At 38.0% G+C, this 26,435-nt stretch overlaps 1 protein-coding gene across 5 annotated transcripts; it reads left to right on the forward strand.

Moving 5' to 3' along the window:
* The first annotated feature begins 593 nt into the window (after positions 1-593).
* On the forward strand, positions 594-26,042 carry ccdc85a (coiled-coil domain containing 85A). 5 transcript variants are annotated; one of them, XM_079855780.1, is made up of 5 exons: positions 640-904; positions 996-1,264; positions 1,767-2,727; positions 22,841-22,898; positions 24,208-26,042. In XM_079855780.1, the coding sequence occupies exons 2-5, from the start codon at positions 1,025-1,027 to the stop codon at positions 24,221-24,223; spliced, it is 1,275 nt and encodes a 424-aa protein (XP_079711906.1). In that variant the 5' UTR covers positions 640-904; positions 996-1,024; the 3' UTR covers positions 24,224-26,042. The 5 variants fall into 5 exon arrangements, 4 of the variants coding, with proteins under 4 accessions (XP_079711905.1, XP_079711906.1, XP_079711903.1 ...); XM_079855778.1 differs by having other exon boundaries at positions 843-904; positions 1,767-2,736; XR_013819562.1 differs by having other exon boundaries at positions 594-1,264; positions 1,767-3,240.
* The last annotated feature ends 393 nt before the right edge of the window (positions 26,043-26,435 follow it).

Below are 26,435 nucleotides of genomic sequence, written 5' to 3' on the forward strand. Positions count from 1 at the left end.
TCCTATCCTGAGTTACAGGTCATTTTACTCCAAAAAAAAAAAAAAAAAGATTTTTTTTCAAGGCAATTGTAAGTATTCTATAATTTAGGCCTACTAAAGCACAAAATAAGATATCCATAATCCCCTCTGTAGAAGCCCTTTCATCTAATATGTCAACAAATAGAACCAAGAATTCTAAAACCTGTTCCTTTCCAAATTCGAAGTTTTTGTTTTTGGAAATGTATTCAAATGAACGTATATTTAAGTATACAAGGCCTCATTTGCATATTAAAACATAATTTACACGAAACTTGTAATTATTTTTTTTCTTATGTTTATGCCAGTAATAAACTGGAGACGTTTCTCAGTGATATCTTCACCTGTAGTGTCTCGCCTTAAGAGGTAAATAAATGAATAAATAAATACAGTCTTTAAGACCATCAAACCAGTCTGATATTTATTTTAAATTTATTATTATTATTATGGTAAATTTGCAGATCTAAACTATGACTTCAAAAAATGGTCAACTTGATGTAGACTTGAATTATCACCACCAGGTGGCGCCCACTAACAAAAAGTTAGTTGTCTCCAAAAGAAGGGGGCGTGTAACGAGAGAGAGAGAGAGAGACAGAGAGAGAGAGAGAGAAATCACAACTCAGCCAGTCGAGCAATTTGAGAGGCTGCTGTCACGCACCCCGAGCACAGAAGCGACCGGCCGTGCGTCTTCCTCATGCGCGCGGACAGAAGGCAGGGGTTCAGCACGGCACTGGGCTTGACAGGATGCTGACGGACAGATGGAAACATAGAGACAGAGGGTCCACCCGAACAGCAAGTGCATAAAGGGGAGAAGTATTCGCCGGCACTTTAGGGCTGCATCCCTGTCTTCAGAGGGGACAGCATGGGCAGAACAGTTATCCTTAAAATGGTAGTCACAAAAATTCGATACTAACAAGGGGGAATTCGCGGAAAAGTACCAACGAAGGATTTGATCTGCTTTTCGGTGATTTGTTTTACAGCCTCGCACTTCGATAAGTTGCTCGGGAGAATGGAAAAGCCCATCCAGCCTCAGCTGCAGTCGAGCATATCTAAGAGCGCAGAAGGTCCCTCAGAGGATCTCTCCAAACTCACGGACGAGGAGCTTCTGAAATGGAGCAAGGAGGAGCTGGTTCGCCGGCTGCGCAGATCCGAAACCGAGAAGATGAGCGTTATAGTGGACCACAGCAATCTCATCCGAGAGGTGAACCGCAGGCTTCAGCAGCACCTCAACGAGATACGAGGGCTGAAGGTAAGGCTAGCCTGCATCTTATGTTGACGAAATAAATAAAAGCCACATCGTTTTGGTACTAATCAAACAAAAAGATAGTTTTATTTTAATTATTTATTTAAAAAAAAAAAAAAAATTGTATAAAATAAATATTTTTTTAAAAAGCGTCAATCTTACACGTTTACACATGACCTTTCAGCATGTTGTGCAGCTTTAAATATTTTTTTCTTCTAAGATTCAGCTCCTGGCACATGCATTGTCTGTGATGGGCATTAAGGTCCACCGGGGTAAAATGCCTCTTACATGTAATGTTCTCATAGAAGATGGCAACAAAACCACTACAGTAATATTTCTGTAGTATGCAAAAATAAACAAAAAATACATAATCAAGTAAGGCCCATATTGACAACTCAAGTCACAAAAGTATATATTAAATATACATTAGCGTTGTTTAACTTCACTTTCACCAGTCAGACTTGCTCTGCTTAGACATCAGTGTTGAGTCATAGATTTTTTTTTTCAGGAGGTGAATCAGAAGCTTCAAGAGGACAACCAGGAGCTGCGGGATCTCTGCTGCTTTCTGGATGATGACCGGCAGAAAGGAAAGAAGGTGTCGAGGGAGTGGCAACGCTTGGGCCGCTACAGCGCAGGGATCATGCGTAAGGAGGTGACACTGTACCTGCAGAAGCTGAAAGAGCTGGAGCAGAGGCAGGAGGAAGTAGTGAGGGAGAACCTTGAACTGAGAGAGCTGTGCCTTATGCTGGATGAGGAGAAGGGCTCTGGAGGTACCGGCAGGTCAGCTGGTACTGGGGGACCAGCCGGCTGTAGGAATTCAATCGATAGCCAGAGCAGCCTGTCTCACGCCAGCGGTCCTGGGCCTGGCCTATTAAGAGATGTGGGTGACGGGAGCAGTACCTCCAGCGCGGGCAGCACCGACAGCCCTGATCATCTCACACATAAGCAGCAGCTGTTGGGCGGCCCGGTTGGAGGCAGTCCTGACCACCTACATAAGCCAGGCTCAGGGGAGGAGGCACCGGGTCCTGAGCATGCAAGCCGCAGACATAGCACCAGCCAGGAGTATGCTGCACACACCTATCCCCAAGTGTGCCGGTCTCGCTGTGGGTCCTTCTCCAGTCCGGATCATAAGGGCCTACGGGGTTTCAGTCCAGAGAAACTTGGCAAGAGCCTGTCGAGAGGCAGTCCGGAGCAGTTCTCGAAACACTTGCTGGTGTCCTCTCAGCCGCCTGGCAGCCCGGACCTTTTCCAGAAGCACAGGGCTAGCATGGGAAGTATGTGTGGGAGTCCAGAGCCCAAACAGATTCTATCAGGGACACCGGAACACCTACAGAAGGGACGTGTCATATCTGGGAGCCCAGAGTTGTCGAGGCATCAGCACAGCAAGTTTGGCAGCCCCGGCCGAGAGGTGGTACAGAAGAGGCCGGGTGTAGAAGAGATGTCCCCTCATCACCGGAGCATCTATAGCGGTATGAACGGTGGGTCCGACTGGAGCCTGCTCTAGCACCCACAGAGAGATATGGAGTGCCAATTGAATGCACATGCAGAGGGGATAGTCATCCTTCATTCTGGAGCACATAAAGTCCCAATTCCCAGCCAGGCACTAAACCATCCCATTCAGCCAGCCATGATCTGCATTTAGTCTAGTTTTACTTTGCTCAGTTCAGGAAAGGCAATGGCCAGATAGAACGGGGGCTTTAGTGTCTGGCTAGAGAAGAACATCTCATCTCTGGTAAAGGTCGGTGGTGTCCAGTCTTGGTCCTCTTGGGCCATGATTTTAACAGGCTTTAGCTACCTCCTATCAATCGGCCTCTGTACCTGTGCCTCCGAAGCCATTTTTGTATGCTCTGGAACCCAGCTGAGGGAACACTGTAATCAATCAATCAAAGACCAAAATACTCAGAGGCCCAACAAAAGCCAGAAGACACTGCTGCCCAGCAGGACCAGGAGTGGACACCATTGTACTTGCCATATGCACGCAGGTGAGTGGAGTGGCATAGTGTATGAGTCAGCAGCACTTGAGGAGGAGCAGTGTTGAGGAAAGGCCCATTGTTTTTATGTTACCATGAGTACATCTATCTTTTTAAATTCTTATTTTATTAACTAGAAATTATTTTAGTTTCAATTTGTTTTAATTCTACCTTATTGCATCCAGATTCGAATTGCAATTCTGCATCCTTTTTGCTGTCTTAATTAAAATTCAGGATTTGAATTGCGATTTTAAATGCATTCTCAATTAAATTCTGAATGGTGCCCACCCAGGTGCTTAAGCTGAATGCTGCAACCCACAAATGCTCTTGAATAACAGAATTACACACACACACACACACACACACACACACACACACACACACACACGTACATCTTACTCACCCAGAATACAGTTTTTCATCTCCGACAGTAAGTTTTATACAGCTACATACACCAGCGGAAGGGTCATAAACACCACATATTCTTGCACACACACACACACACACACACACACACACACACACACACACACACACACACCACATGCTGCTGGTACAGATCTCAGTTGGCTCTTGTCACTCTTGTTAATTTTTGTAGTATCAACTTGGTGATGTTGCTCGTAGTTTCTGTTGGATTTATTTTCGCGTTCTGAAAATTCAAAATTTGTATGCAGTATGTGAACAGTGAAGTTTGTTTTACAGAAAAAAATATGCACTTGGCAGGCGTTTTTATATACCTGTTATTCAAAACATAAATTTGATCATTTCATGCCGTCCTTGATTATTCAACCCATGGTGTTGGTGCCATTAGTAGCTATCCATCCAACTATTTTTAAGCACATTTTGGCATATCGCATAAAAAAACACTGGTGGGAAATGCCAAGATGCGCATAAATTCTAAAATTGCAAATAAAAAACGTATGCACTCAATAATGTTTTTATGCGATTTGAAAACATGAGCATAACCTATGATGGCAACACTTTTACAGAATAAATTCCTTGATGCGCATCAAAAAAGACATGTGACTTTGCGATGAGACGGCATAACTGGACCAACCAGCAGATCGATCTCGTTGCACAGCATCTAAAATGCTGCTTTGATCATTCTGTAATGCTTGAGCAAAGTCTGTTGAAGTGGTTCTGTATAATTCCCTCCCAGAACGCCTCACACGATTGCATTCACAAACACCAGGCATCTGAATGCAAGTTAACATGACAAAAATGATTATATACAGTGGCTTCTACTGCAGCAACTTCCATTTTTCTTAGTGATATTTATCGCCAGTTTATCAGAAATTGACTATTTTGTTTTCTTCGACTCGCTGGATGGAAACAGTGCTTTATTCGTAAATGTTTTATGAGATATTCCAAATATGCGCACAAGTTAAATTCGTAACTTTGGATAGAAACATTGCTAGTGTCTTGCTTTTCTGTTTGAGCTACCTTATGCTAATCGAAGTTATTGCATCCTATTAGAATTACACTTTACTACATTACTGAGATACAAAGAAAAAATGTTGTGAATCCTCATGGTGTGAATTATAAATTTAATACAAATTTGCATTAAATAGATAGTTGATAGCTTTGTGAGCAGATGCTGACATATCACAAAAGCTGCAGTGTACATTATTGGAGGACAAACCATGTGAATGTGTGCAGAATAAAAGAGGGGAATATCAGACTCTCCTCCTGATGTGTAGCATTCTCTCCAACCTTATTCTGCTAATGATTTCTTGGAGGAGAAGTGCTGAGCTGTGCAGCTTGCCAAGGCCATGGGACACTACCTGAAGCTGTTTGCTGTTTACCTTGCACTGCATTTAATAGGAAAATAACAGCTGCTAATTAACACCTGAGTTCACTGACCTAAATGGATGCTCTGAGGATCTCAAACTAGAAACAGCACTGCTATACTCACGAAGGATGGTTCGGAATGTGACATTTTGATTTATAGATTGTACAAAAGCTTGGCAATAGAATTATTTAGGTATCCTGCCTGGCAGATGGATGGTTGATTTATTTTAGAAGCTACATTTACCTTATTTCCTGTGGTTTGTTTCCACTCTGAGCGCACAAAGGCCTTGTATACAAGCTTGGTACCGGACAGCCTGTACTGAGATCCATCCTGCTGCTGATTTACCTCTTTTGACACCACCAGCTAACAGAGAGAGAATAAGCTATTGTATTATCTCTCTTTCTCTTTCCTTCCTTTCAATTATTCTCTGTTCTTGTGCTCTTTCGTTATTTCTTCAGACCAAAACTCTCTTTTCCTAATAATGCAGATCCAATTAAATTTTTCCACTGATGCTCTGGGTTGGTGCATACCCTCAGTTTTGCTTACTGGTCCAGATCCTTTAGAACTTGCATTTCAGTAGAGATTCACAATCCCCAGTGTGTCTAATTAGTCATAAATACACATTAAAAAAAAAAAAGTATTTGGTTAATGAATAAAAAAATAAAGTAATTTACACTCTTCATGGAGCTGTGTTCTTTACCAAAACCACATGCTCACATTCTGAGCAGGGAATTACAGTTTATCCCTGTTGGCCGTGGCCAGTCAGCCTGGATTATCCCTTTAAGAAGGTTTTGACGTTCAGATTTCTCTTTTTCTCCTCCCTTTCTGGGGTGCGTCCTGCAGTCAACAGTAACTCTGATGTTTTTGGCTTTGACTGAACCAGCCTCTCTAGTTGACATGAGGTGGTCCGTATCTATACATTCAGAGAGGTTCTGGTGTAGGCCACTTGTTGGCATCATGATATTCAGTGAATTACACAACAAATCTAATTTAAAAATAGGTTTGTGAATGTTTAAAAAGCATATTTTATTTCTCCTGGTGCAGTTCAAACCCAGTGCAACATAAAACGCTGCCATTCTGTTTTCAGATTTATGAAGGAAACTCTTTTCATGTAAATGCAAAGTCTTGTTTGTCATTCTGTCAAGAGTTGGGATAAAAGCAGAAATTAAACAATGTTATGTCCCTTAGGTTAATTTCTAATGATTTTTTGATTACTAGACATTAAACTTGTATCAGTAACATGACAGCTGCAAGCAGTTTGATTTAAGAGTTTAAAGAGAAACTTTAGGTGTTCTGTGAAGGACTTAAGTTATTTGCTTTTAAATGCCTAAAAATTGAAAACTTAGAACTTCAAGCAAAGTATTCAGGTTTTAACACTTACATGTAAAGGCTGTGCAGCAGCAGCACTTTGACAGTTGCTTGACAAATAATACAATCTCATAAGAACCATAATTGCCTTTTTATTTATAAACTTACTTGGATTACAGAAGTTACTTTAATTTCAGAGAAAGTTACAAACAAGGTTTAAAGGCACAGTTCATCCAAAAATGAAAGTCTGTCATAATTTACTGTACTCACCGTCATGAAGTTCCGAACATTTAATTATTTTGCATTTACATTTAATATTTTAAAGAATGTAATTTAGACAACAGAGTCAGAGTCCAAAATGCACATTGGACCCTAATAAGTTTTATTGAATGTAGATTTTTTTTCTTTGTTTTCCACTGAAGAAAGAAAGTCATAAATGTCTTGGAATGACATGAATAAATGATGACAGAATTTTCATTTTTGGGTGAACTATCTTTTAAGTTCGTTTTCTGAGCACTTTCTACTCCGCTTGCTTCATTTCTACATAATTTGTTGAGCCACCACAGTGAAGTACATTTTAAAACGGCCGGATCCGGTGATCTCTCCAACATAGGACACTGCATTTGACCTTGATTGACCTCTCCGGAGCTCTACAACCTGTAGTTATCCTATAAATCTGCTTCATTTGGGGTTTCCGCCCAAGTGTTCCTCAGGGCCCGATGTTGAGAAATCATACTGTCCATCAATCAGACCGTCCGTTGATGCTATGTGTAAATAATGAATAATGGTGTAGCTCAGCTGCATTTGCATTTGTAATGTGACACAGAACAAGCACTGCTGGCTGTTCACGCTTCACGCTTTGCGGGCTTTCGTCGTAGTTCCAGGCTGATGTGGTGGTACAAGGCCTTGGCTCTTTGCAGTAATTTAATTTGCAATCTGAGGAATACATTTCTAATTGCTTGCCTTGACATTTAAGTTGAATTTAATTTATTTGCCTTTCATTTCTCAAGAGATAAAGGCCCTGGCGATTGCGGCTGGCATCAGACGGCTGTTTTTTGCTCTCTTGCTGGGAAGCCAGCGGTTGTATAACAGTTAGGAAACAGTTCTCAGAAGCCTGGTACTAAATTAAATCTACTCAGCTCTTTGTGACCTGGCCAATGACTGATCTTGAATGCTCAGCCATAATTAATGACTGTCTGCTTGTTTTATAGTTTAATGAAAAATTCTAATCCCGCTAAGCTGCGTTCTAAACAGACAGCAATTTAGACCCCCTGTGATCACCGTGTGCGGTTGCTAATTCCATAATCTATTCGTTGTCATGCAGACTTCGGCACGCAGTAATTCCTATGTACTGTACGCTGTGTAGAAAATTAAGCTGATGAGACGAGTTCTTGGGGTAAATAGGTGAACACACTTGTAGAAGTGGAGAGCTACAGTGTTTATCGATCCCTCATTAGTGCACGAGTGAGCAATTGATTCAGGCTTTCTGCTACTGCAACGTGGGGGGAAAACATTGCATTTAAGATAAACGGATTACATTGTAGAACAAGTGCAAGGTTTAAAAATTATATCTGTCAAAGTAAGTCACTGTAATAACTGCATTTATACCATGGTCTGGGTGAATACACGATTCTGATTGGCTGCAGGGTGTCCATTAAAAAGTGATAATGTACACCTAGGAAAGGCGTCCCGTCAATTTGCCTGATGACAGTTCTAAATGATTGCGCTTGCTCAAACTCACTGATCAACTGCTGCGGTCGGGTTGCTGTGGCCACGTTGCTTGGCAACGCCTGTATACGGGAGATATTAAATAGTGCGCTCGACTTAATAAATAAAAACCCTCACGATTTTTACTCTAAAACACATTAAAGTATTATTAATTGATTAAATATTTCTTTCTTTCGTAAGTGACCATGGTATAAGTGGGATAATGCCCTTCGAGGTGTCCATTAACAGAAATTAATGGACTTCGCGAAAGCAACCGCCAACCAGCAGCTTCAACCGGTTCACGCCTCTGCGTCGTCCATTAATTTCTGTTAATGGACACCTCGTCGGGCATTATCCCTTACTTATCACAGCATGTGAATAAACACTAGATTCTATAATACTATATAGCCATTAACTTGATATATTAAATATGGTATTGGTCAGTCCAACGCTATCTCACGACCAATTCGTACGAATTCGTACGAGTGATAAAAAAGTGGCTAATTCGTACAAATTCGTACGACCTCACTCGTACGAATTTGTACGATTTGTCTAAACCCACGTGATGGGTAGGTTTAGGGGCGGGGTCAGGGGTAGGTCATTCGTATGAATTCACGCGAATTGGGCAATTCGTAAAAATAGGTACGATTTAGCAAAAAACGCACGAATTCGTACGAGTGAGGTCGTATGAATTCGTACAAATTAGCCACCTCGTAGAATTCGTACGAATTGCCGTGAGATCAGGCTGGTCAGTCTATAGGTCACGGTATTGATCACGCCAGTGACTTTTTTTTTTTGTTCAGGATAGGGGCATTTTCTTTTCAAAAAGTCAATCAAAGTTAATGGTTTAAGATAATTTATTAGTATCTTGGGTCTTTTTTTAGTGCCCCAATATTACCCATGTCTAGAATTTTTAAACTCTTTTCTAAAATAAGTGGTAATGTTTTTATATTTTTACCCCAAGGAGTCTCTGAACCATTTGGACTTTAAGGGAAACCGCTGTATTTTGTCCTGGAAATAATGAATACTTCTAGGGGGCTAAAAATATGAAAATTTTACAATCTGCAAGAAACATTTTACAGACCTTATTTTTAGGGTATCAACAGCAAATAAGCAAGCTATGATCAAAATTGGGTCAAAATCAGCTTTAGCGACTGTCTGATCTGATATGACATTGTCTGACCCTTATATTCACAGTATCATATGTAATCCACATGCAAACTCAAACAGTCGAACTTGACGCTAACAATGCTAAGTTAATGGGTTTGAAATGTACTGTATAAACTGTTAAAATACCTTACCTTGAATGAAAGTAACTCGCTTTGGATAAAAGTGTCTGCCAAATGTATAATTGAAACTGAAATGAATGCTGATCTTCTCCTTTTTTTAAAAAACACAATGCACAGAACAATACATACTGCATTTGTTACCTCCTACAGTTTAAAATACCTTCTCGGTTTCTAATAGTTTGGTATTTGCTGCTAGATTAATCATTTTGACAATATTCCTTTTTTTGCATCAGTAGAGTATTGTTTCAACAATGTCCTCCAGACAGGCTGCTAAAGCAACTTTTGTGTCCATTTCCCTGAGATTTATCTTACTTATGCATTAATCTTGAGATCTGAAAGAAAAATGTAAATGAGTATTAAACTCAATGCCACCTTACATAGCATGTGTAGTTAGTTACCATTTACATCTGTTATGCTATCCTAACAGAGGCAACTGTAAAAAAAACTAAGACTGTATAAGACAGTGAGTGTCTTTGTTCAAGACACTTTGTCAGCTTCAATTCTTTGCTATTGCTGCCTGTTGTAACTATCTTACAACAATAGTTTAATTAATCTCTGTGAAAATTATATACATTATTCATCTCAAATTATAGCCCTTGATCTTTCTCATTCTCTGGAAGATATTCAAGTTTTCCTACAAAAGCCTTGTGTTCCTAAATGATCCCAATGCCATCTCTACCAATACTAGCCTCTGTGCTGCCCGGTAACATGGACGGATTATGTAAGATATTAGGAATTCATGCTGAGAGGGCCACATTCAGCCCACTCTCTACCTAGAACCCCTGTTTATTTTCCTGCTGGCTCAAGGCGTAAGTGAGAAACCATTGATTGCTACCTCAGAAAGAGGGAACATGAGGGCTTGCAGTGGTCAGGGTCCCTGCAGAGCATTTACCCAATCTACAGATCTCTTTCATGGGCTTCATACTCTTTCATGGGCTTTCACATTTAACCTAGCATTATGTGCTCTAAAGAAGTAGAAGAAAAATACATGCAGGCAGGGAGAGGTTTACTTTCATTGGAAATGCTGCGGAAATGGGATATCATTATAGGAGAAATCAATATCAGGTTAATGGGAAGGTGTTCACACTTAATGATAGTCTGTTGACCTTTGGGAGTGACATAAGAGTGTACTAGTGGCTGGTGTTTGTGTGTAGGTGTGAATTAGTAGTTCAAGTCACTGCAAGTTTAGGTATGTAGTAATCCAAGTGTAATCCAAAACAACAATGGACCCCATTGACTTTCAATATGGGGAATGAATGAATGAATTCATATTATTATTTTACTGAAAAAAGTATATATAAATTCTAAAATAAAAAAAGATTTATTCATTTTGTCCTTCAATTTATGCAATATAATTTACTTCGTTAACTCATCTTGTTTTTAGAATGCTTTGATAGTTTTACTGGAATTTTTTTTGTGATGGTGGTGAGCATATTTACACATTTAATGCATTTAAGCAGTTCAAAAAATTAATATGATGTTCTTTTGAACTTTATATTTATCAAAAAATCAAGAAAAAAAAAACATCATAGTTTCCACAATAATACAGCACAACTGTTATAAACATTGATGATAATAAGATGTTTCTGGAGCACCAAATCAGTATATTAGAGTGATTTCTGAAGGATCAGTTGACTCTGAAGACTGGCGTAATGGATTCTGAAAATAGAGATAGAAATATCTCTAGAAATAGAAATAGTTATTTCAAATTGTACAATATTACTGTTTTTACTGCATTTTGATCAAATAAATTATGGTGAACATAAGAAATTAAAAAATATATATTAAAAAATCGACCCCAAACTTTTGAACGGTAATGTACATACATTTTTATTAGTCCAGGCAGTCTTTGGGAACTAAACCCATGATTTTGCTGTAGCTATATAAAAGAAATGCTCAGGAAGGGAAGGACAGTATGATATAAAATAAACATTAGTAGTAATGTATTAGCAAGCTGGGACAGACTAACTGTCAACTCAAAACTGCATGATATATGATGACCTGCTAATGGATAAAACCTTTTAAATTTTTAGTGTTAGCATGAATACTCAAGGTACAAGACAATGAAGTCTAAAATACCATGGAGAAAGCTATTTGTTAACATTCCCATTTATATCAGTGACCAGCTACATGCTGAATATCTACTTTGTGTGTCACTGTATTAACTCTGTTCCACTTTACTCTCATTATATCTCATGGCTCTCGTCTCACACTGCTCATGATGAGCACAATAGCTCGGTCAGGCAAGAGGCAAATGCTCAACTTTACAAATCTCCACCTTCTCACAGTCACACACTCTAAGCGAAGCACAGCAACACATTCAATTTTAATATGTCACACATATCTCCAACAGCACTATAGGTCATTCCTCAGCCTGGCTCTGGGCTTAAGCCCCAGGTACGCATGTGCATTAATGCGGTGCTGATAGCAACTATCCAGAACTGTGACATGAAATATAGCAGACATGGCAAAATGTAAGCCCTTTCAAGAAAACATCCACTCCAATATGTAATATTTGTGATTTATATAAAAACAAATATTCTGTAAGAATTCTTTAGGATATCTGTCACTAAAGAAAGATGCTTTTTGGAGTCCAAAAACTGGAACCAAGCTAATTAGTTTAACCGTTCTGGTTGATTACATTTAGTTGACCAGCATTAACCTGCCTGAAGTAATAATACAAACTTTTTAGCACGTATGCTAACATTAGCATTTGTAGCAGCTAGGTTTGTTAGTAAGTCAACCACTGTCAATGTGGGAAATATATGGACTTTATCACGGATATCTAGCATGAGTTTTAGTATGCACGTTTATGTTTTATTGCTGACTGGAGGTTTTGTGTACTGTGTTATGGGCAAGAACAGACTGCTGTGCTATATAAGTGAAAAGTGAGAGATGGATTGAGACAGAATCAGGGAGAGAGGTGAAACTCTTTTTCATGGTGAAAGCGCTGCACTTTTGCTCTTGGCTCGTACAGCCGTGTCACATTTCTAAGCATAGGCAGAAAAAGACTGTAGGACACTCATGTATCAGCTTCAGAAAGCAGCATGCTGCTTATGATTTCAGTGGTGAAAGAACACCAACTTTAACCTCTTGAAGCTATTACATATTTTTTTCCTTTGGGCTGACTGTGTAAATACAGGACATGTGCAACTTGATGTTCAACAACTGAATCACAGAATAGATCGACACAATGACAAGAACAACTTTGACTTAAGCCCTATTCGCACTGGATTAGTATTATCTGGGGACCTCGTGTGATTTAGAAATGACCCCCCCACTTCTGAATTTCGTGTGGCGCATTCGCACGGGATAAGCGAAGCCTGTGATTTTACTCAAATTTACTGACTTATCTCCTGGATATGATATCAATAGGCTATTGCTTGGAAATGTCTTGTCGTTATTATAGGTCTAGCTGTATATCATAAACAGAAGAATGTTCCTTACCGCATGCTGCTAGTCATTTATCTCCATCTAATCATTCTTTTTGTTTTTGCTCTTCTGATGGTTTTCAGCTTTCTCTTTCTGCAAATTGTATAGTTGTATGGTGTATGCGATATGACCCAGCACCCAAAATACTATCAAACCACTCCAACTCCAAGAAGCAGCCTCCATTCTTCGCGAAAGATGGATAAAAAAACGCACAGGAAACAAAAACCTTGAAAAAATTATAAACGACCCCGCCAAATCACAGAGATGCCGATTCGCACGGGACTAATATTATCACAGGACCTCGTTGTTTGGCGAAATATGGTAGGTCATTTGCGGGGGAATTTTTACTTTACAAATTACAGACTTGGCCGATTCGCCCGGGATTAAGATCACAGACAACCTCCGCAATTATTACAAATGACAATAGGTCACCAGGTAATACTTATCCCGTGCAAATAGGGCTATACAGTACAAGACCTAAAGTGATAGTTCATCCAAAAAATCTTTAATTGTCTTAATTTACTCACCCTCATATCATTCCATACCTGTATGACTTTCTTTCTTCTGTGGAACACAACCGATATTTAAAAAAAAAGAAAGATTGTCTCTGTGATTTTTTTGTTGTTGTACATACAATGAAAGTCAATAGGGTCCAATGTTGTTTGTGAGGAAATGATGACAACTTTGCAGCAATGACGCTAATGTGTGGTTTCAGTGTAATAAAAGACTAAACTAAAGGTCTTTCAGCCTTATTTAAGGTCTCTGTATTCAATGTGACGCAAGGCAGCAGTTCATTTCAGCTTGTGTGTCATATTACGCAACCATCCTGAGTTATGTGTGCAAATAAATTAGTATACTGTATTTTCTTAGGATACTGCAGTGTGGCAAGGCTACACTTTGTTTCCAATCTTTAGAAAATCCACTCAGATTAAATCAATCACTGTGATTCAACTACGGGTGGACAGCTAATACACAAGTGCACACACATGCAGGTAACTTTAACAGAATGGAAGCTGGAAGAGACTGGCTTTCATAGAAGCACACAGCTAGAGGCACAGTAAGGCGACAGGCCATTGCTTTCCATCTCTCCATCCACACACAGACAATGAAATTGGCCAACAGAGCCAGGTAATTGGTAAGGCCATTAAAATTAATGAAATTTATATGCAGATGAGAGAGGTAATACTCAGGGAGGAACCTCAAACCATGCAGTGCTCTCTGTGGGAGGAGGGCAGTGTGTGCAGGCAGCTAACTGTGGGTATTTATGGACTCCCTTCAGCGTAAACAGTGTGCTATTGCGTGCTTTATAAATCATCTGAATGCATGACCTGACATGCATTTTGAAATTCATAATGTGCTGACGGAGTTTGGAAAATACAGCCACACTAAATGACCCCTTTTTCAATTTATGCTCATAAATATTTCATCATATCAGGGAATTACAATCTTCAAAACCAGAGGAAGAGATGGATGGATGGAGATATACATACAAAACAGCCCTGTGTGAGAAGTGTTGAAGGGTTATTTGGACTCTATTTCAAAACCTTGCGAGGTGACGACATGTGCAGCATTATAAGGCATCATTAGTGGAATCCCAGAATGCACTGCAACAAGTCAGTGAGGAAAAAAGATGGCTGACGATTCAAGAGAAATTGAATATAAACATATATTTCATTCAATTCTTTGAAATGTATATTAAAATAGTTTAGTTTAATTATTTTACCCAATATTGCTATGTATTATTATGCTTTTTAGAGTATTATGTCATTATTTTAACAACAAGCTAATATCAATGTTGCTGCTGGTGCTTTTCAAATCAGTCACTTATTATGTTTATTGATGGTTAAGAGGCAGTCCTAGGCAACAAACTGAATAAAAATAAATAAATAAATAAAACACACAAAAAACAACAACACATGGATATATCCAAATTCTCATGAGTGTGCACACTTTCTGAGTATGTACTGAATTCAATTAAGAACTTATTTCTTGACCGCTTGATGAATTATGTTCCTAATGCTTACAGGTGTGTAGTATAAAGACATTCCATTACATACTACATTGATCGCCATATTAGTATTGTCCTTTGACTTATGACAAACTAATAACCACAATAATAAACAAGTACAATGGAACCACAATGAATTCAACTTTTCAAATCTAATGGCTCTTCACTCCCTGTCCGTGCTAAAAATAACACACACAAAAACCCCCCTGCTTAAATCAAGCTGGTTTCCTAGTCTTACTGTAGATGGTCTTTCAGCCTAGCCATGCTGAAACGTGCAAAACCCCTCTAAAACCAGTTCAGACAAGCCTGACCAGGCTGGGAGACCAGCAAACCACTATTTGAACACTCTCGTCGCATGTAGTACAATAAACACTCATGGTGACAACACAAGCTTCTTCACACTCATCTACCTACCTTTCTAACTCTAAGCATAATCCATACGCACAGGCAAAATGTTTTACATCCTTAAAGAAAAATTAAAATTCTGTCATCACTTACTCACTTGTTTCAGACCCACATTACTTTATTTTTTTGGGGAATACAAACATTTCATGCAATTGATATGAATAATGACTTGAGCATTAAAAAAAAAAAAAAAGGTCCATAATATGACTTGTCTTTTGAATAATTTTTGAGTTAGATTTTTTTAGTGAATTGCTTGATGCAGTTACCAAAATGGTCTTGAAGTGAACATTTTTGACTGATGGGTTTTTGGGAGAACAATCAATTCATTTAATATTACTGTTATCCGTCTTTGCTCGACAGATCAGATTAACTAATACACTTTCAACATTCTCCCCTCAAAAGCCCAGAGAAGCTAAAATGGCTAGTTTAAAATGGCTTCCACTTGATTTCAGAGTGCCTCAAAATAACCATAAAAGTCACTGTGAAAATGAAGCACTTGAAAATGTACAGAGAAAGATGTCATTTTGTGTGATTTGTGCAGATGGTCTTTAGGGGATGAAGAGTAACAGGTTTTTGGTTATCTGAGGTGTCATTTTTTAAAGTACAGTATGTGCTTAAGCTCTATTGGGGACACACACAGTATTTATGGAAAATTTGAATTGCTGCTGTGTTTTGTGATGAACACTGGTGCTTCAGGGAAATTGCTTCCAGAAGCTGGGTCAGTAGATCAAGCCCACCCCCCCCCCCCCCCCCCCCCACCAGTGTGTGAGCGTGTATGTGTCAGAAAATGTGTTGTATTTCAAACCTCTGTTTGCCATTTGTAGGGCAATTTTAGACCTTAAAAGGGATTTTGAACAACTATGAGAAAAGGTTCTCCTCAGGGAAGATGCTCTCTTATTAGGAGAGTGTGTTCCTGTGTGGTGCAGACACCGACTGTCTTCACTCTAAATTGTTATTATTAGGGAAAGTACATCTAGGGAAAGTACACCCCCCTCCCTCTCCAAATTGTGATTTAATCTCTTAACTGACCTGATTTCCTTGATGGCTTCCCATTGTCTCATATTCAGGCACAAACACTGTGCGGAGGGCATCACAATATTAAAAAAGAGTCACTCAGATGCGCTTATAAAAATTGTCCTCTTTTGCCTGTAGGAAATTGGTGAGGTCAGCGAGGTCCGGATTTCAGATTTATTTGCAAAAAAGCTCATTAAAAGTTGACCTTGTCCAGTGGGGAGTATAGGATGACCGGACGATCCCGGCAGAGGTGGGAAGTTGTGGCTCATTGTCATTCATTCCTTGTAAGGGCAGTAGGGAGCACAGTGCGTTTAAGATAGCGATCAGGTTTTTCTCCCAGAACATCCTGTAAAGTAGGCCAACAGGCTATTCCTCCTCCTCTCATTAGCTTTTCACTTTGAAGTCAATCCACTCCTATTATGTTTTTTTTTAAGAGTGTTTAATGCATTAATATTTATGTGCTCCTCAAACCTGATTCTGAACTCCTGACTGTTTCCATTGCATCTAACATAAAAATGACTCTTGTTCACAAAGTATTACCTACTATGGTACAGTATAAGCTATGGTTTACTGAGAACCCCTTTAACTATATTGATAAATGTATCCTGAAAGTCACCTTGGGCTATTTTTTTGGAATACAGTTGCTCGGCTCGATAATGATACTGCACATAATATGCAGAGTACTGAGTGTGTGTGTTGATCAATTCAGATGTAGTCGTATTGTCTGCCGTCTCCTTGAAATCGCTGTATGGTCTCTACAAAAAAAATTGCTTCTATGATTGGTAATGAATGATGACTATGGTGTGTGTGTGTGTGTGTGTGTGTGTGTGTGAGAGAGAGAGAGTTCTTTGAACAACAGAATAGCGTGTCTGCTCTGAGGACATCAAAGACAGTCACTTCTCTTTTTGCTTCCGTTTCATCATTTCTCCATTCAACCAGTAACAAACAGGCCAAAGGTCCAGTGGACTGATGTGAAGCATATTGTTCCTGTATGCTTATTGTCAAAAGGCTACTTTATCCTTTCTGACACTCTCCGCTCTGCCTCCGTTCACTGGTCTGAAAGGTTTAGGCTTTTCTTTGTCAGCAGAGAGCATAAGCCTTGAGTCCAACCAATATGACTCTGGAGAGATAATAAAATTATATGGTATGCCACTAGACAATCTCATCTTAATCTCGAAGCGTCTAGCTGTCAAGAAATGCGAGAAAACATATACACGTCGGCCTAAAATATGAGCAAACTATACGTCCCATACTTCATTCTAAGAGACTGGGAGATATTGATTTGTGTTTGCTACACTGCCTCTCATGGGAATATTCATTCTGTTCTCATTTTAAACTCAAAGGCCAGACAGCAGTGGACTAGCGCTGATGATAAGAGAGTTAGAGAGATGGCTGATGGGATTGTTTAATGAGAGGCCCAGCAGCTGACCTTGTGAAGGGCAGCAGGGAAGCCTTGTTCTGACTGATTGCAGCAGAAATGAGGAGAAAAACAAAAAGAGGAAAGAAAGAAATCTAGAAAGAAACTGAATCAATAATTGATTGCTTAAGATGACAATACACATCACTGAATCAGCCTCAATTTAACATGCAAGTACTGTACATATTGTAGATGCACACACGTGTAACTGGGCACATGTACAGTCAGTTAAAAGTGAGTATCAATGTCCTGTCTGCATCTCCTGCTGGAGCACACCATGTTAACGAAGATTCTACCGTAGTGCTGCTCAGACATCGCCGATACATTCCCAGACCAACACTGCGCTGCTCATTACTGCGCTTGCAAGGAGCCATTGTATTGAAATTCCTCTTATTGCGGTGTATTGTCTCTTTTTGTAGTTCAGGAGTCTTGTCCATGTGGACAAAAACAAATAAAAAAGTTGTTGACTTACATTTTTAAATACAATCAACTTGAATGTTTAAGTCAAAACAGTTTCAACTTAAATGACATTAAATAGACTTTAAAAAATGAGTTGAATCTTGTATAACATAAAAGAAGTTGAAAATTGCTTAACTTATTTTGATTAAAGCAATGAAAAAAATTATCTTGTCATAACTTATTGATCACATACTTTTTTGCAGTGTGCCAAGTATTTCATATTATACTTTTTTTGTGAAAGACAAATCAAAGCTAAAGTTAAGAAGCTATAAGTTCAGTAAAAATATTTTCGGAACGCTCCTAATATATATATATATATATATATATATATATATATATATATATATATATATATATATATATATATATATATATATATATATGTAAATGAAAATATAAAAGTAAATTTTGTACATCAGTTGTCTCTCTATCCACAAATGAGGATTGACAAAGGTTGAACCCACTGTTGTAGATTTCAGTCTCTCTATTTATGATTGTTATAAACTTTATACTTTACTAAATTTATAACTACAATTCTAAAATCTCCTCTTGAGAAAGTTTACCATTCAAAATCTAACTGACATGCTCAATTGCATTGTTTTTTTTGTTGTTGTTGTTGTATATTTGCTTACTGAATTCGGATTTCGTGATTTGCGTCACGTGTTGCTTCTCATGTAGCTGACAGTAATCAACACATCATAACGGTTTAGTTTAAAGCTGTTCTGATGTGGCATTTAATTTATGCAGATCAAGTGTGCCACGCAAGTCCAGAAAAGCAAAGCCTAAATGTTTCGATCGCCCCCAGGTGGCTGGCTGCAGTATAGGTAATAAGCCCCGCCCTCTCCATGTTATCTAATGCGATGTGAGACAAATTAAACAATCAAATTACACCTCAAATAATTTTTTTCCAAAGATGGTTTCTGTCATTTTAGGTCATTTTTATCACGCTGATGTAAGTTCATGCCTTCGTTTTTTAAATAAGTTTGCTTTTAGTTAGTTATTTGATGCTATAAAAACATGAGTGTGATGTCATGATTGATAGCTGAGATTCACAGCTTCTCTGAGTGAAGTAGTCACTAAGCCACCAACTGACTTTTTTCAGGATTTTCGGGAGGAGTTTGGAGCTTCAACTTTAGTTTCCCATAACTGTTTATTACACACCAACATAATGAGTTATTCTGCAGTAAAGTGTGCTAACCGATTCTGCGCGAGTGATACCGCGGCTCCAAGATGTCAGTGCCATATTTGGACATTGGTGGCTTGACTTCTCTACAATAGAAGAGAGTTAAGGTGCATCGGCCATATTTTTTTACAGTCTATGATGCAGATCCAAAGCCTTAAACTTAAGCTAACGTAAGAACATTATTTTTTGCTATCTTAAATGCACTAGTATTTCCTTCAGGAAATGCAAATACAATTTATATGCAAGCGGCATACCCGGGAATTTTTTTTAGTTTATGTTTACATCTTAATGCCTTAATTGAAGAGCAAGGTCACAAACAAGCTAAAAAGGCAGTTCTGTCAATAAAACAAATTCATTGCTGCCTGAGGAAAAGTTTCTACTCCAAACACACCGAACTGAAGTGTGTGCTTATGTGTTTTAAGGACTTTTTCTTTTCTTTAGACCTTTAACATCTTCAAGCTTCTGTGCTTATTATAGACATAATGTTTTACATTCACAAATAACAATTGTACCATAAAACATCTCTGCTTACTACCAGTATTTGTGTGTGTGTCTCAGGGTAGGGTGAGTTTATGTGTTTGTAAGTGTACAATTTATTGCAGTCATTTGAAGCACCAGAGGGCAGAGACAGTTTGAACTAAGAGGTGTTTTTTTTATAGATATTGACAAATGCAACATGTACAGAAGAGGGTCAGAGGTTTAAGCACCTTCATTCATCTCATGCGCCACTGTTCTGCTCCCTTACGCACCATTATAATGTTATTACTTTACACTGATGGAGCCCTGCAAACTATTAGGCTTTAAATAGATCAGGTATGTTCATCAAATGGGAGTTTTTGCTCAGCAGTATTCGGTTTAGGCATGATTTGGGCACATAACTGCATCTTTCTGCAGTAAAATAAGTAACTTTCTCAGTTTGTTCCCAAACACATACTTGTTTAGGTCCTCTGTAGTTCTCAATGTTCCAGAAACCGATCACACTAAAAATAACTTTTCTTCTATATTGTCATACTAATTCTATTGTATTGAACTGAAAGCTGTATTTTTGAGGCAATGTTAGCTCCTTGATTTGATTATACTTATTGATTCTCACTGCAGGCTTGGAAATGATTTGATGTTTATGGTTATGGCTACCCAGCAAAGATATATGAAAAACACTTTTAAAGCGGGTATACATAACTGGCCTGGAGAGACCTGTTATTTTTCAAAAGAACATTAAAACGAACACAAAGCACTTAAGCCGAGGACACACTTAACAACTGTAAGGCCGATTATGAATGTAATTTGATACTTATGACTGATTATGCCCAAACGTGCCTAGTCAGAGACAGTTGCGTTCAGTCGGTGTTTAAAATCTGCTGCAGTCATTGGAAACAGTCAGTCTGTAAGTGTGTTCAGTCTTAGAATGTTTCAGCTAGTCGTTAAGTGTGTCCCCGGCATTAGCGGTCAGTTTTCAATGTAATATGGCATTTGGTTAGTTTCAAAAAGGAAATAAAAACCTCAAGGGCGTGTATTTAAGAACACATTCAGCAGGGAAAACCAGTAGCATTATTTACATTACTTTTCATTACTCAAAAACTACTACAGATAGACTGACAGACAGTCAGACAGACATATAGAGAGATAGAGAGACAGAGAGACAGATAGATAGATAGATAGATAGATAGATAGATAGATAGATAGACAGACAGACAGACAGACAGACAGACAGACAGACAGACATATGTCTCTTGGGATTCAGTGAAGTATTACTGTAATAAGAAAAGTAAATCAATATAGAAAACCAAATAGCTTTTTGGTTTGACTCTGAAGAAGCTCTTAACCTATCTCTATGTGTGAAGTCTGTATGTGAATATGGAGTTCACAAGGATGCAAGAATGAGGTTCCTTAAAGCTTGTGTGTGTGTGTGTGTGTGTGTGTGTGTGTGTGTGTGTGTGTGTGTGTGTGTGTGTGTGTGTGTGTGTGTGTGTGTGTGTGTGTGTGTGCGTGCGTGCACATGAGGGACAGAGAGAGTCCTTCCACTACAGAAGTGACACTTGACTTAGACAGAAGGTACTTTTCATCAGCAGACACTCAGGGTCACACCTCCTGCTGGTTCAATCACACTGTACGTAACACGGATTAGAGCAGGCTATTCTCTCTTTCACATTGTTTCTCTTTCTCTCCCCTATCTTTTTATCCTCTCTCTTAGGTGTGCATGTCTGTTTGAACATTAAATAGCAGTTTGTTAACAAGACAAAACATTCATGCTATCAAGCCTATCATTTTATCTCCTTATTTATTTCTGAAAAATGCTATCAAATACTTCCACAACTCCATTTATTAATTTGGCTCTATGTATACATTTATGCATCCAGCTAATGCTTTGATGCAAAGTGACTTTAAGCTAAGAATGGATCGATACCAAACTTTGGCATTGGTAAGATACTAGCCTCAACATCAATGTAAAATCAATATCTTAGGCAACAAATAAACAGACTCGGCCAACTGATCAAAGGAAACTAGGGCCGTCAAAGCATTCAGTGTCAATAATGATAGTAATTCATGATTAACCTCATTGTTTTATAGTTAACACATTCAGTTCCTTTTTAAAGAAGGGAAACAAAATAAAGTGTTAATTTGGATGACATGTAACCAGTGTTGTTATTGCTAACTAAAACTATTAAAAATGGTATTCATTCATTGAAACAAAGCTGACAGAAAAATAAAATATGAATATGAAAAGCATCCACATATTAATAAACACTATAATTGTATATAAATAACACTAAAATTACACTGCACGTTATTTGATATTTGTATAAAGACACAGGACAGAGAAATATTACTTTCTCTGAAAGAAACAGTGCTCACACACTCTATATTTCTCAAAATGCATCAAAACATAAAAATACAAAAACTAAACTGCAATGGTAACTTTCCTTACACTTTATTATAAGGTGTCCTTGTTCCAGTGTAATTATACATTTAAATACTGAGTAACAATAATTAACATCATGTATTTACTATAGGGTTAGGGTTTGGTTAGTTGCATGTAATTGTGCTTAATTTACTGTTATTACCATAGTAAATACATGCTGTAACAAGCACACTGTAAAATAAAGTGTTACCAGACTTTCCACACATTTTGTCTAAAACAAAGCTTTAAAACATCCCAGTTTGACTCAGTTTTGGTCTGATTCATTAACGTTAATACCATGTGTGTGGGTTAAAACAATGCTGCTAACCTCATTTGACACATTGAAACATTGTATTTTCCCTTTTACAATAAATGTCCTGGTGCTGCCCATTTAACCAAACAGAAAAAATTGAAATACAAGGTATAACTGAAAATTATAGGTTGCCTCATGCCATCTTCACCAAAAAGGCTATGTAAAACAGTCATTTTGGTTATTTGGTCTATAAACAAGTGAATAATAATACCATTATATCTGAGTCAGTGAGTCAGCCCACTATTTTTTTGAGGAACCCAGTGTAGCCTGGAAAGCAATTATTCGTGTATTGTTATTAAAGGAGCTGTTATTTTGTTAATAGCACATTTTAAACATCAATATTAAATTAACCATCTAAATGCTCAATATATCCTTTTCCTCTGCAGCCCTGATATCGGCTGGCTGTTGCAGCAGCTCCTGTAGAAGTGTCAGGCTTTGGGACAGGTAAGGTTCACATCTGTACTGTACAGTCTGCATGTTACTAATGCTCAAAAGAGGATTATCATGGCATATGCTGAAGATTCACATGGTTATACATTTGTGTTTGTGTGTGTGTTTACACTTAGGTTAGTGTAGTATCACTACTGTTTAAAAGTTTAAGGTCAGTAAGTTTTTTGACAAAATAATACTTTTATATAAGAATGCATTAAATTGGTCAAATGTTCATTAGAACTTTTCCATTCATCAAAGAATCTTCACAAAAAAAATAAAATAAAAGGTTTACGTATATCCCAGCCACCGCACTAGTTATTATTTTTAATTGAAGGAGACGTAGGAGTGTTATCCAAGCATTAATGGCAAGGAAAGCCCTTTATACTTGAGAGCGGCACATTTGAGGTGTTTCTCCCTCATATCTGCTTCAAGGTCTTGATAAATTGTGGCATTTCTTTGTTGTTTTTAGAATCCAGTATTCCCGTAATATTCTCGTCGTCTGTCCAAACAGACCGCGCCTTCTTTATGATCGACTTTTACATATGCCAGGTGACCTGTAAATGCGGGGAAAAAAAAAATCATCCATTGGAGTTTTGCGAAATATTCCTTGTTCAAATTGCCTGAAAAACCACCTCATGCGAGCGTAAATACTTTTTGTGCGATATATGGGAGTTTTTACATATGGGACGTGTTTCCATTGGTTGTATTTTCAATTCGCAATTTCAATGTTAAATTTGAAGGGTAATGGAAATGCGGCTACTGAAGACTGGAGCAATGATGCTGAAAATTCAGCTTTGCTATCACAAGAAAATGTAAGGAATTACATTTTAAAACAGTTATTTTAAATTGTAATGATATTTCGCAATATTACTGTGTTTACTGTATTTCCGATCAAATAAACAAAGCCTTAGTGAGCATGTGAGACTTCTTTAAAAACATTAAAAGTGTCTTTTGAATAGTAGTGTGGTTTTATGTTAGTATGAGGCCGTTTTACTGGCTGTGTTCTGCAAGGTATGTGGGGTAACTGACCCTTGATCCTTCTCAGATGCTCCATCTAACAGAAACTAGCAGAGAAGTTAATATTTAATGATGCAGCAGATTTAATGGCAGAATAATTCAACCTGAGGGAAAGCATTAGAATAATTTGCCCTCTTCATTTTGCTGAGCACACAAAAGTTTAAACACACACACACACACACACACACACACACATAAAAATAAAAAAACATGAATGCATACTAAAACACTTCATGTTGCCATTTTATATATAAATATACAAACTCATATTCCATCCTAATCAACTGTTCATTTTACCCCATAGTTTTGATGCCTCCTGACCTCGACTGGATCTGGATCCAGCGCTGGGACCCGGGCCATGAAAAAGGATCCCTGATGCTTTCATTTAACTTGCACTGACAGAAATGGAAGGCGAGGACGAAAAAGTGTGATTGAAGGACAATAACTTTTTTAGAGCAGCCAGTGTCTCTCGTCCCCCTCCCTCACCACGCTGGTTCCTGATGGTCTCCCAATACAACTTGCAGCCCTGCACAACCGAGGTCTGGAGGAGGGATTCCTTGGGATGCAAACAGCTGGAAATAACACGATTGCCAAAAGGATTTCTCAAATGGGAGATTTAATCATCTATCTTTTGCCAACAAAATAGACCTACCTCCTTTGAACGAAAGCAGGTGAAAAAAAAATTGAAATGGGACTGAGACGCTATGACTCAAATTGTTTACAGTCATCACAAAACACACAATCAATCTTCACTGCAAAAAAAAAAGAAAGAAAATTCATTATTTTGTATTGTTTTCCAGTAAAGAATCTAAACATCCTTTAAACAAAACGGCATTAGATATTTGGATGGGATTCAGAGAATATACTGTACCTATTTTTTTGTTGTTGTAAATTTTTGGTTTTCTTTCTCCTTTCAGAAATTTATTTTAAGCACAAACTTCACTAAATGATATATATATATATGCTTAAAACATCATACAATATTAAACAGTACAAAATAGTATATATAATTATTAAACACAAAATTTGCCTAAATTACACCAGATATTATACAGCTTGTTTTAAGGGATTCTGATAGAAGAGATTATAGGGGAGAAAACTTAATTAAAGATATAATCTCTCAAAACAAGTCTTATGCAGTTCTGCTCATTTAAGGATGTCTAGATATTTTTTACTAAAAAACAATCAGATAAAAATAGTGATTAAAATGATATTTTGCAGTGTGCCAAAATCTTGCACAAGCAGGCAAACACCTATTACCAAGTTGGTTTAATGCCTCTAAGAACAAGGGCATTTCTCAAGATGTGTTAAGGTAAAGAGCAATACTGAATGTCAGTGGCTGGCAGATTTCAAGTTTTACCCGAAATTTGAATGATAATGACGTCACGTCATATCGATCACTGCCTGGCTTTCAATAAGACCTGTGTGATGACCGTTTATTTATTATGTTGACTATGGCCATGTGTAAAGTATGGTAGTTAAATGCATAACTATCTATGTAGTCGCTAAAGTCAAAAGTCAAAGCGGGAGCCCCTCGTGTCTCTCAGTATCCCATTACTGATCTTTTCGTATAGATGCGGTGTTGTGTGATGTGAAAGAAGCACATAGAAAGCTGCTGCTGCACCCGAGACTTGTGTAGCCAGACGCTTTAGGCTTCCATTGTGTCGAGTTCTGTCGCGTCTGGTGTTTCTGCCCTCACTGCTGCCGAAATCAAGCGGCCCAATCACAAAGCTTTTCTAAGCTACACATATCCTGACCATTTCAATGCTTTTTGCAATTGCCAAACCCATTTTATTGTTCACCAATAAAATGGGATTTCTTTTCAATGTCTATCTGTTGATTCAAAAGGCCCTATGGCTCTGTTAGAGCCCACAATTGCTTGGTTTCAGTAGAAAAAGCAAGGTATGCCCTCACATTCTCTGTTTTTGGGCCATGACTGAGAGGTAAAACCACTGGACTATATAAACCATCATGCCTCTCTTCTTACCAGGTATTTCACACTGAACCTCTACTTGCTGAAAGTACAAACCACACACTCACGTTCCCTGTATTGTTGCGTTTCATTTGAGAGGACTTCATAGTTTATATTTGTTCCCTCACTGAACGTAACACACATCGCAAACCATCAATCCTCCTGTATACCGTCAGTGTTAAAAACAGCAAAAGCTACTTGATAAGCTCATTAACCTGTGACTTTTTTATTTTTGTTGACAGATTATAAAACAGAACAAATATTAATATATAAAAACGTTTATGTTTTTAAAAAGTAAAGAGAGTAGTTTAAGGCTTAGTTTTTTATATATAATAACTATAACTATTATTTTTGACGTACTGGTATTATTGAATCTATAAATATTATACTAGAGATGTATGTAAAAGACAATAAAGTCTTCTTTATGTAAAACACTTGATTTGGCTCTTATTTTGACTGTTTTGTTCACGGTTTGCCTCGACACCAGAGATAAGATTCCTGATGTTAACATGTTTTCAATATAACTTGTTGCTTAAAGGGATAATTCACCCAAAAATGAA

Source organism: Squalius cephalus (genome assembly GCF_949319135.1).
Source record: "Squalius cephalus genome assembly, chromosome: 21".
Lineage (NCBI taxonomy): Eukaryota > Metazoa > Chordata > Actinopteri > Cypriniformes > Leuciscidae > Squalius > Squalius cephalus.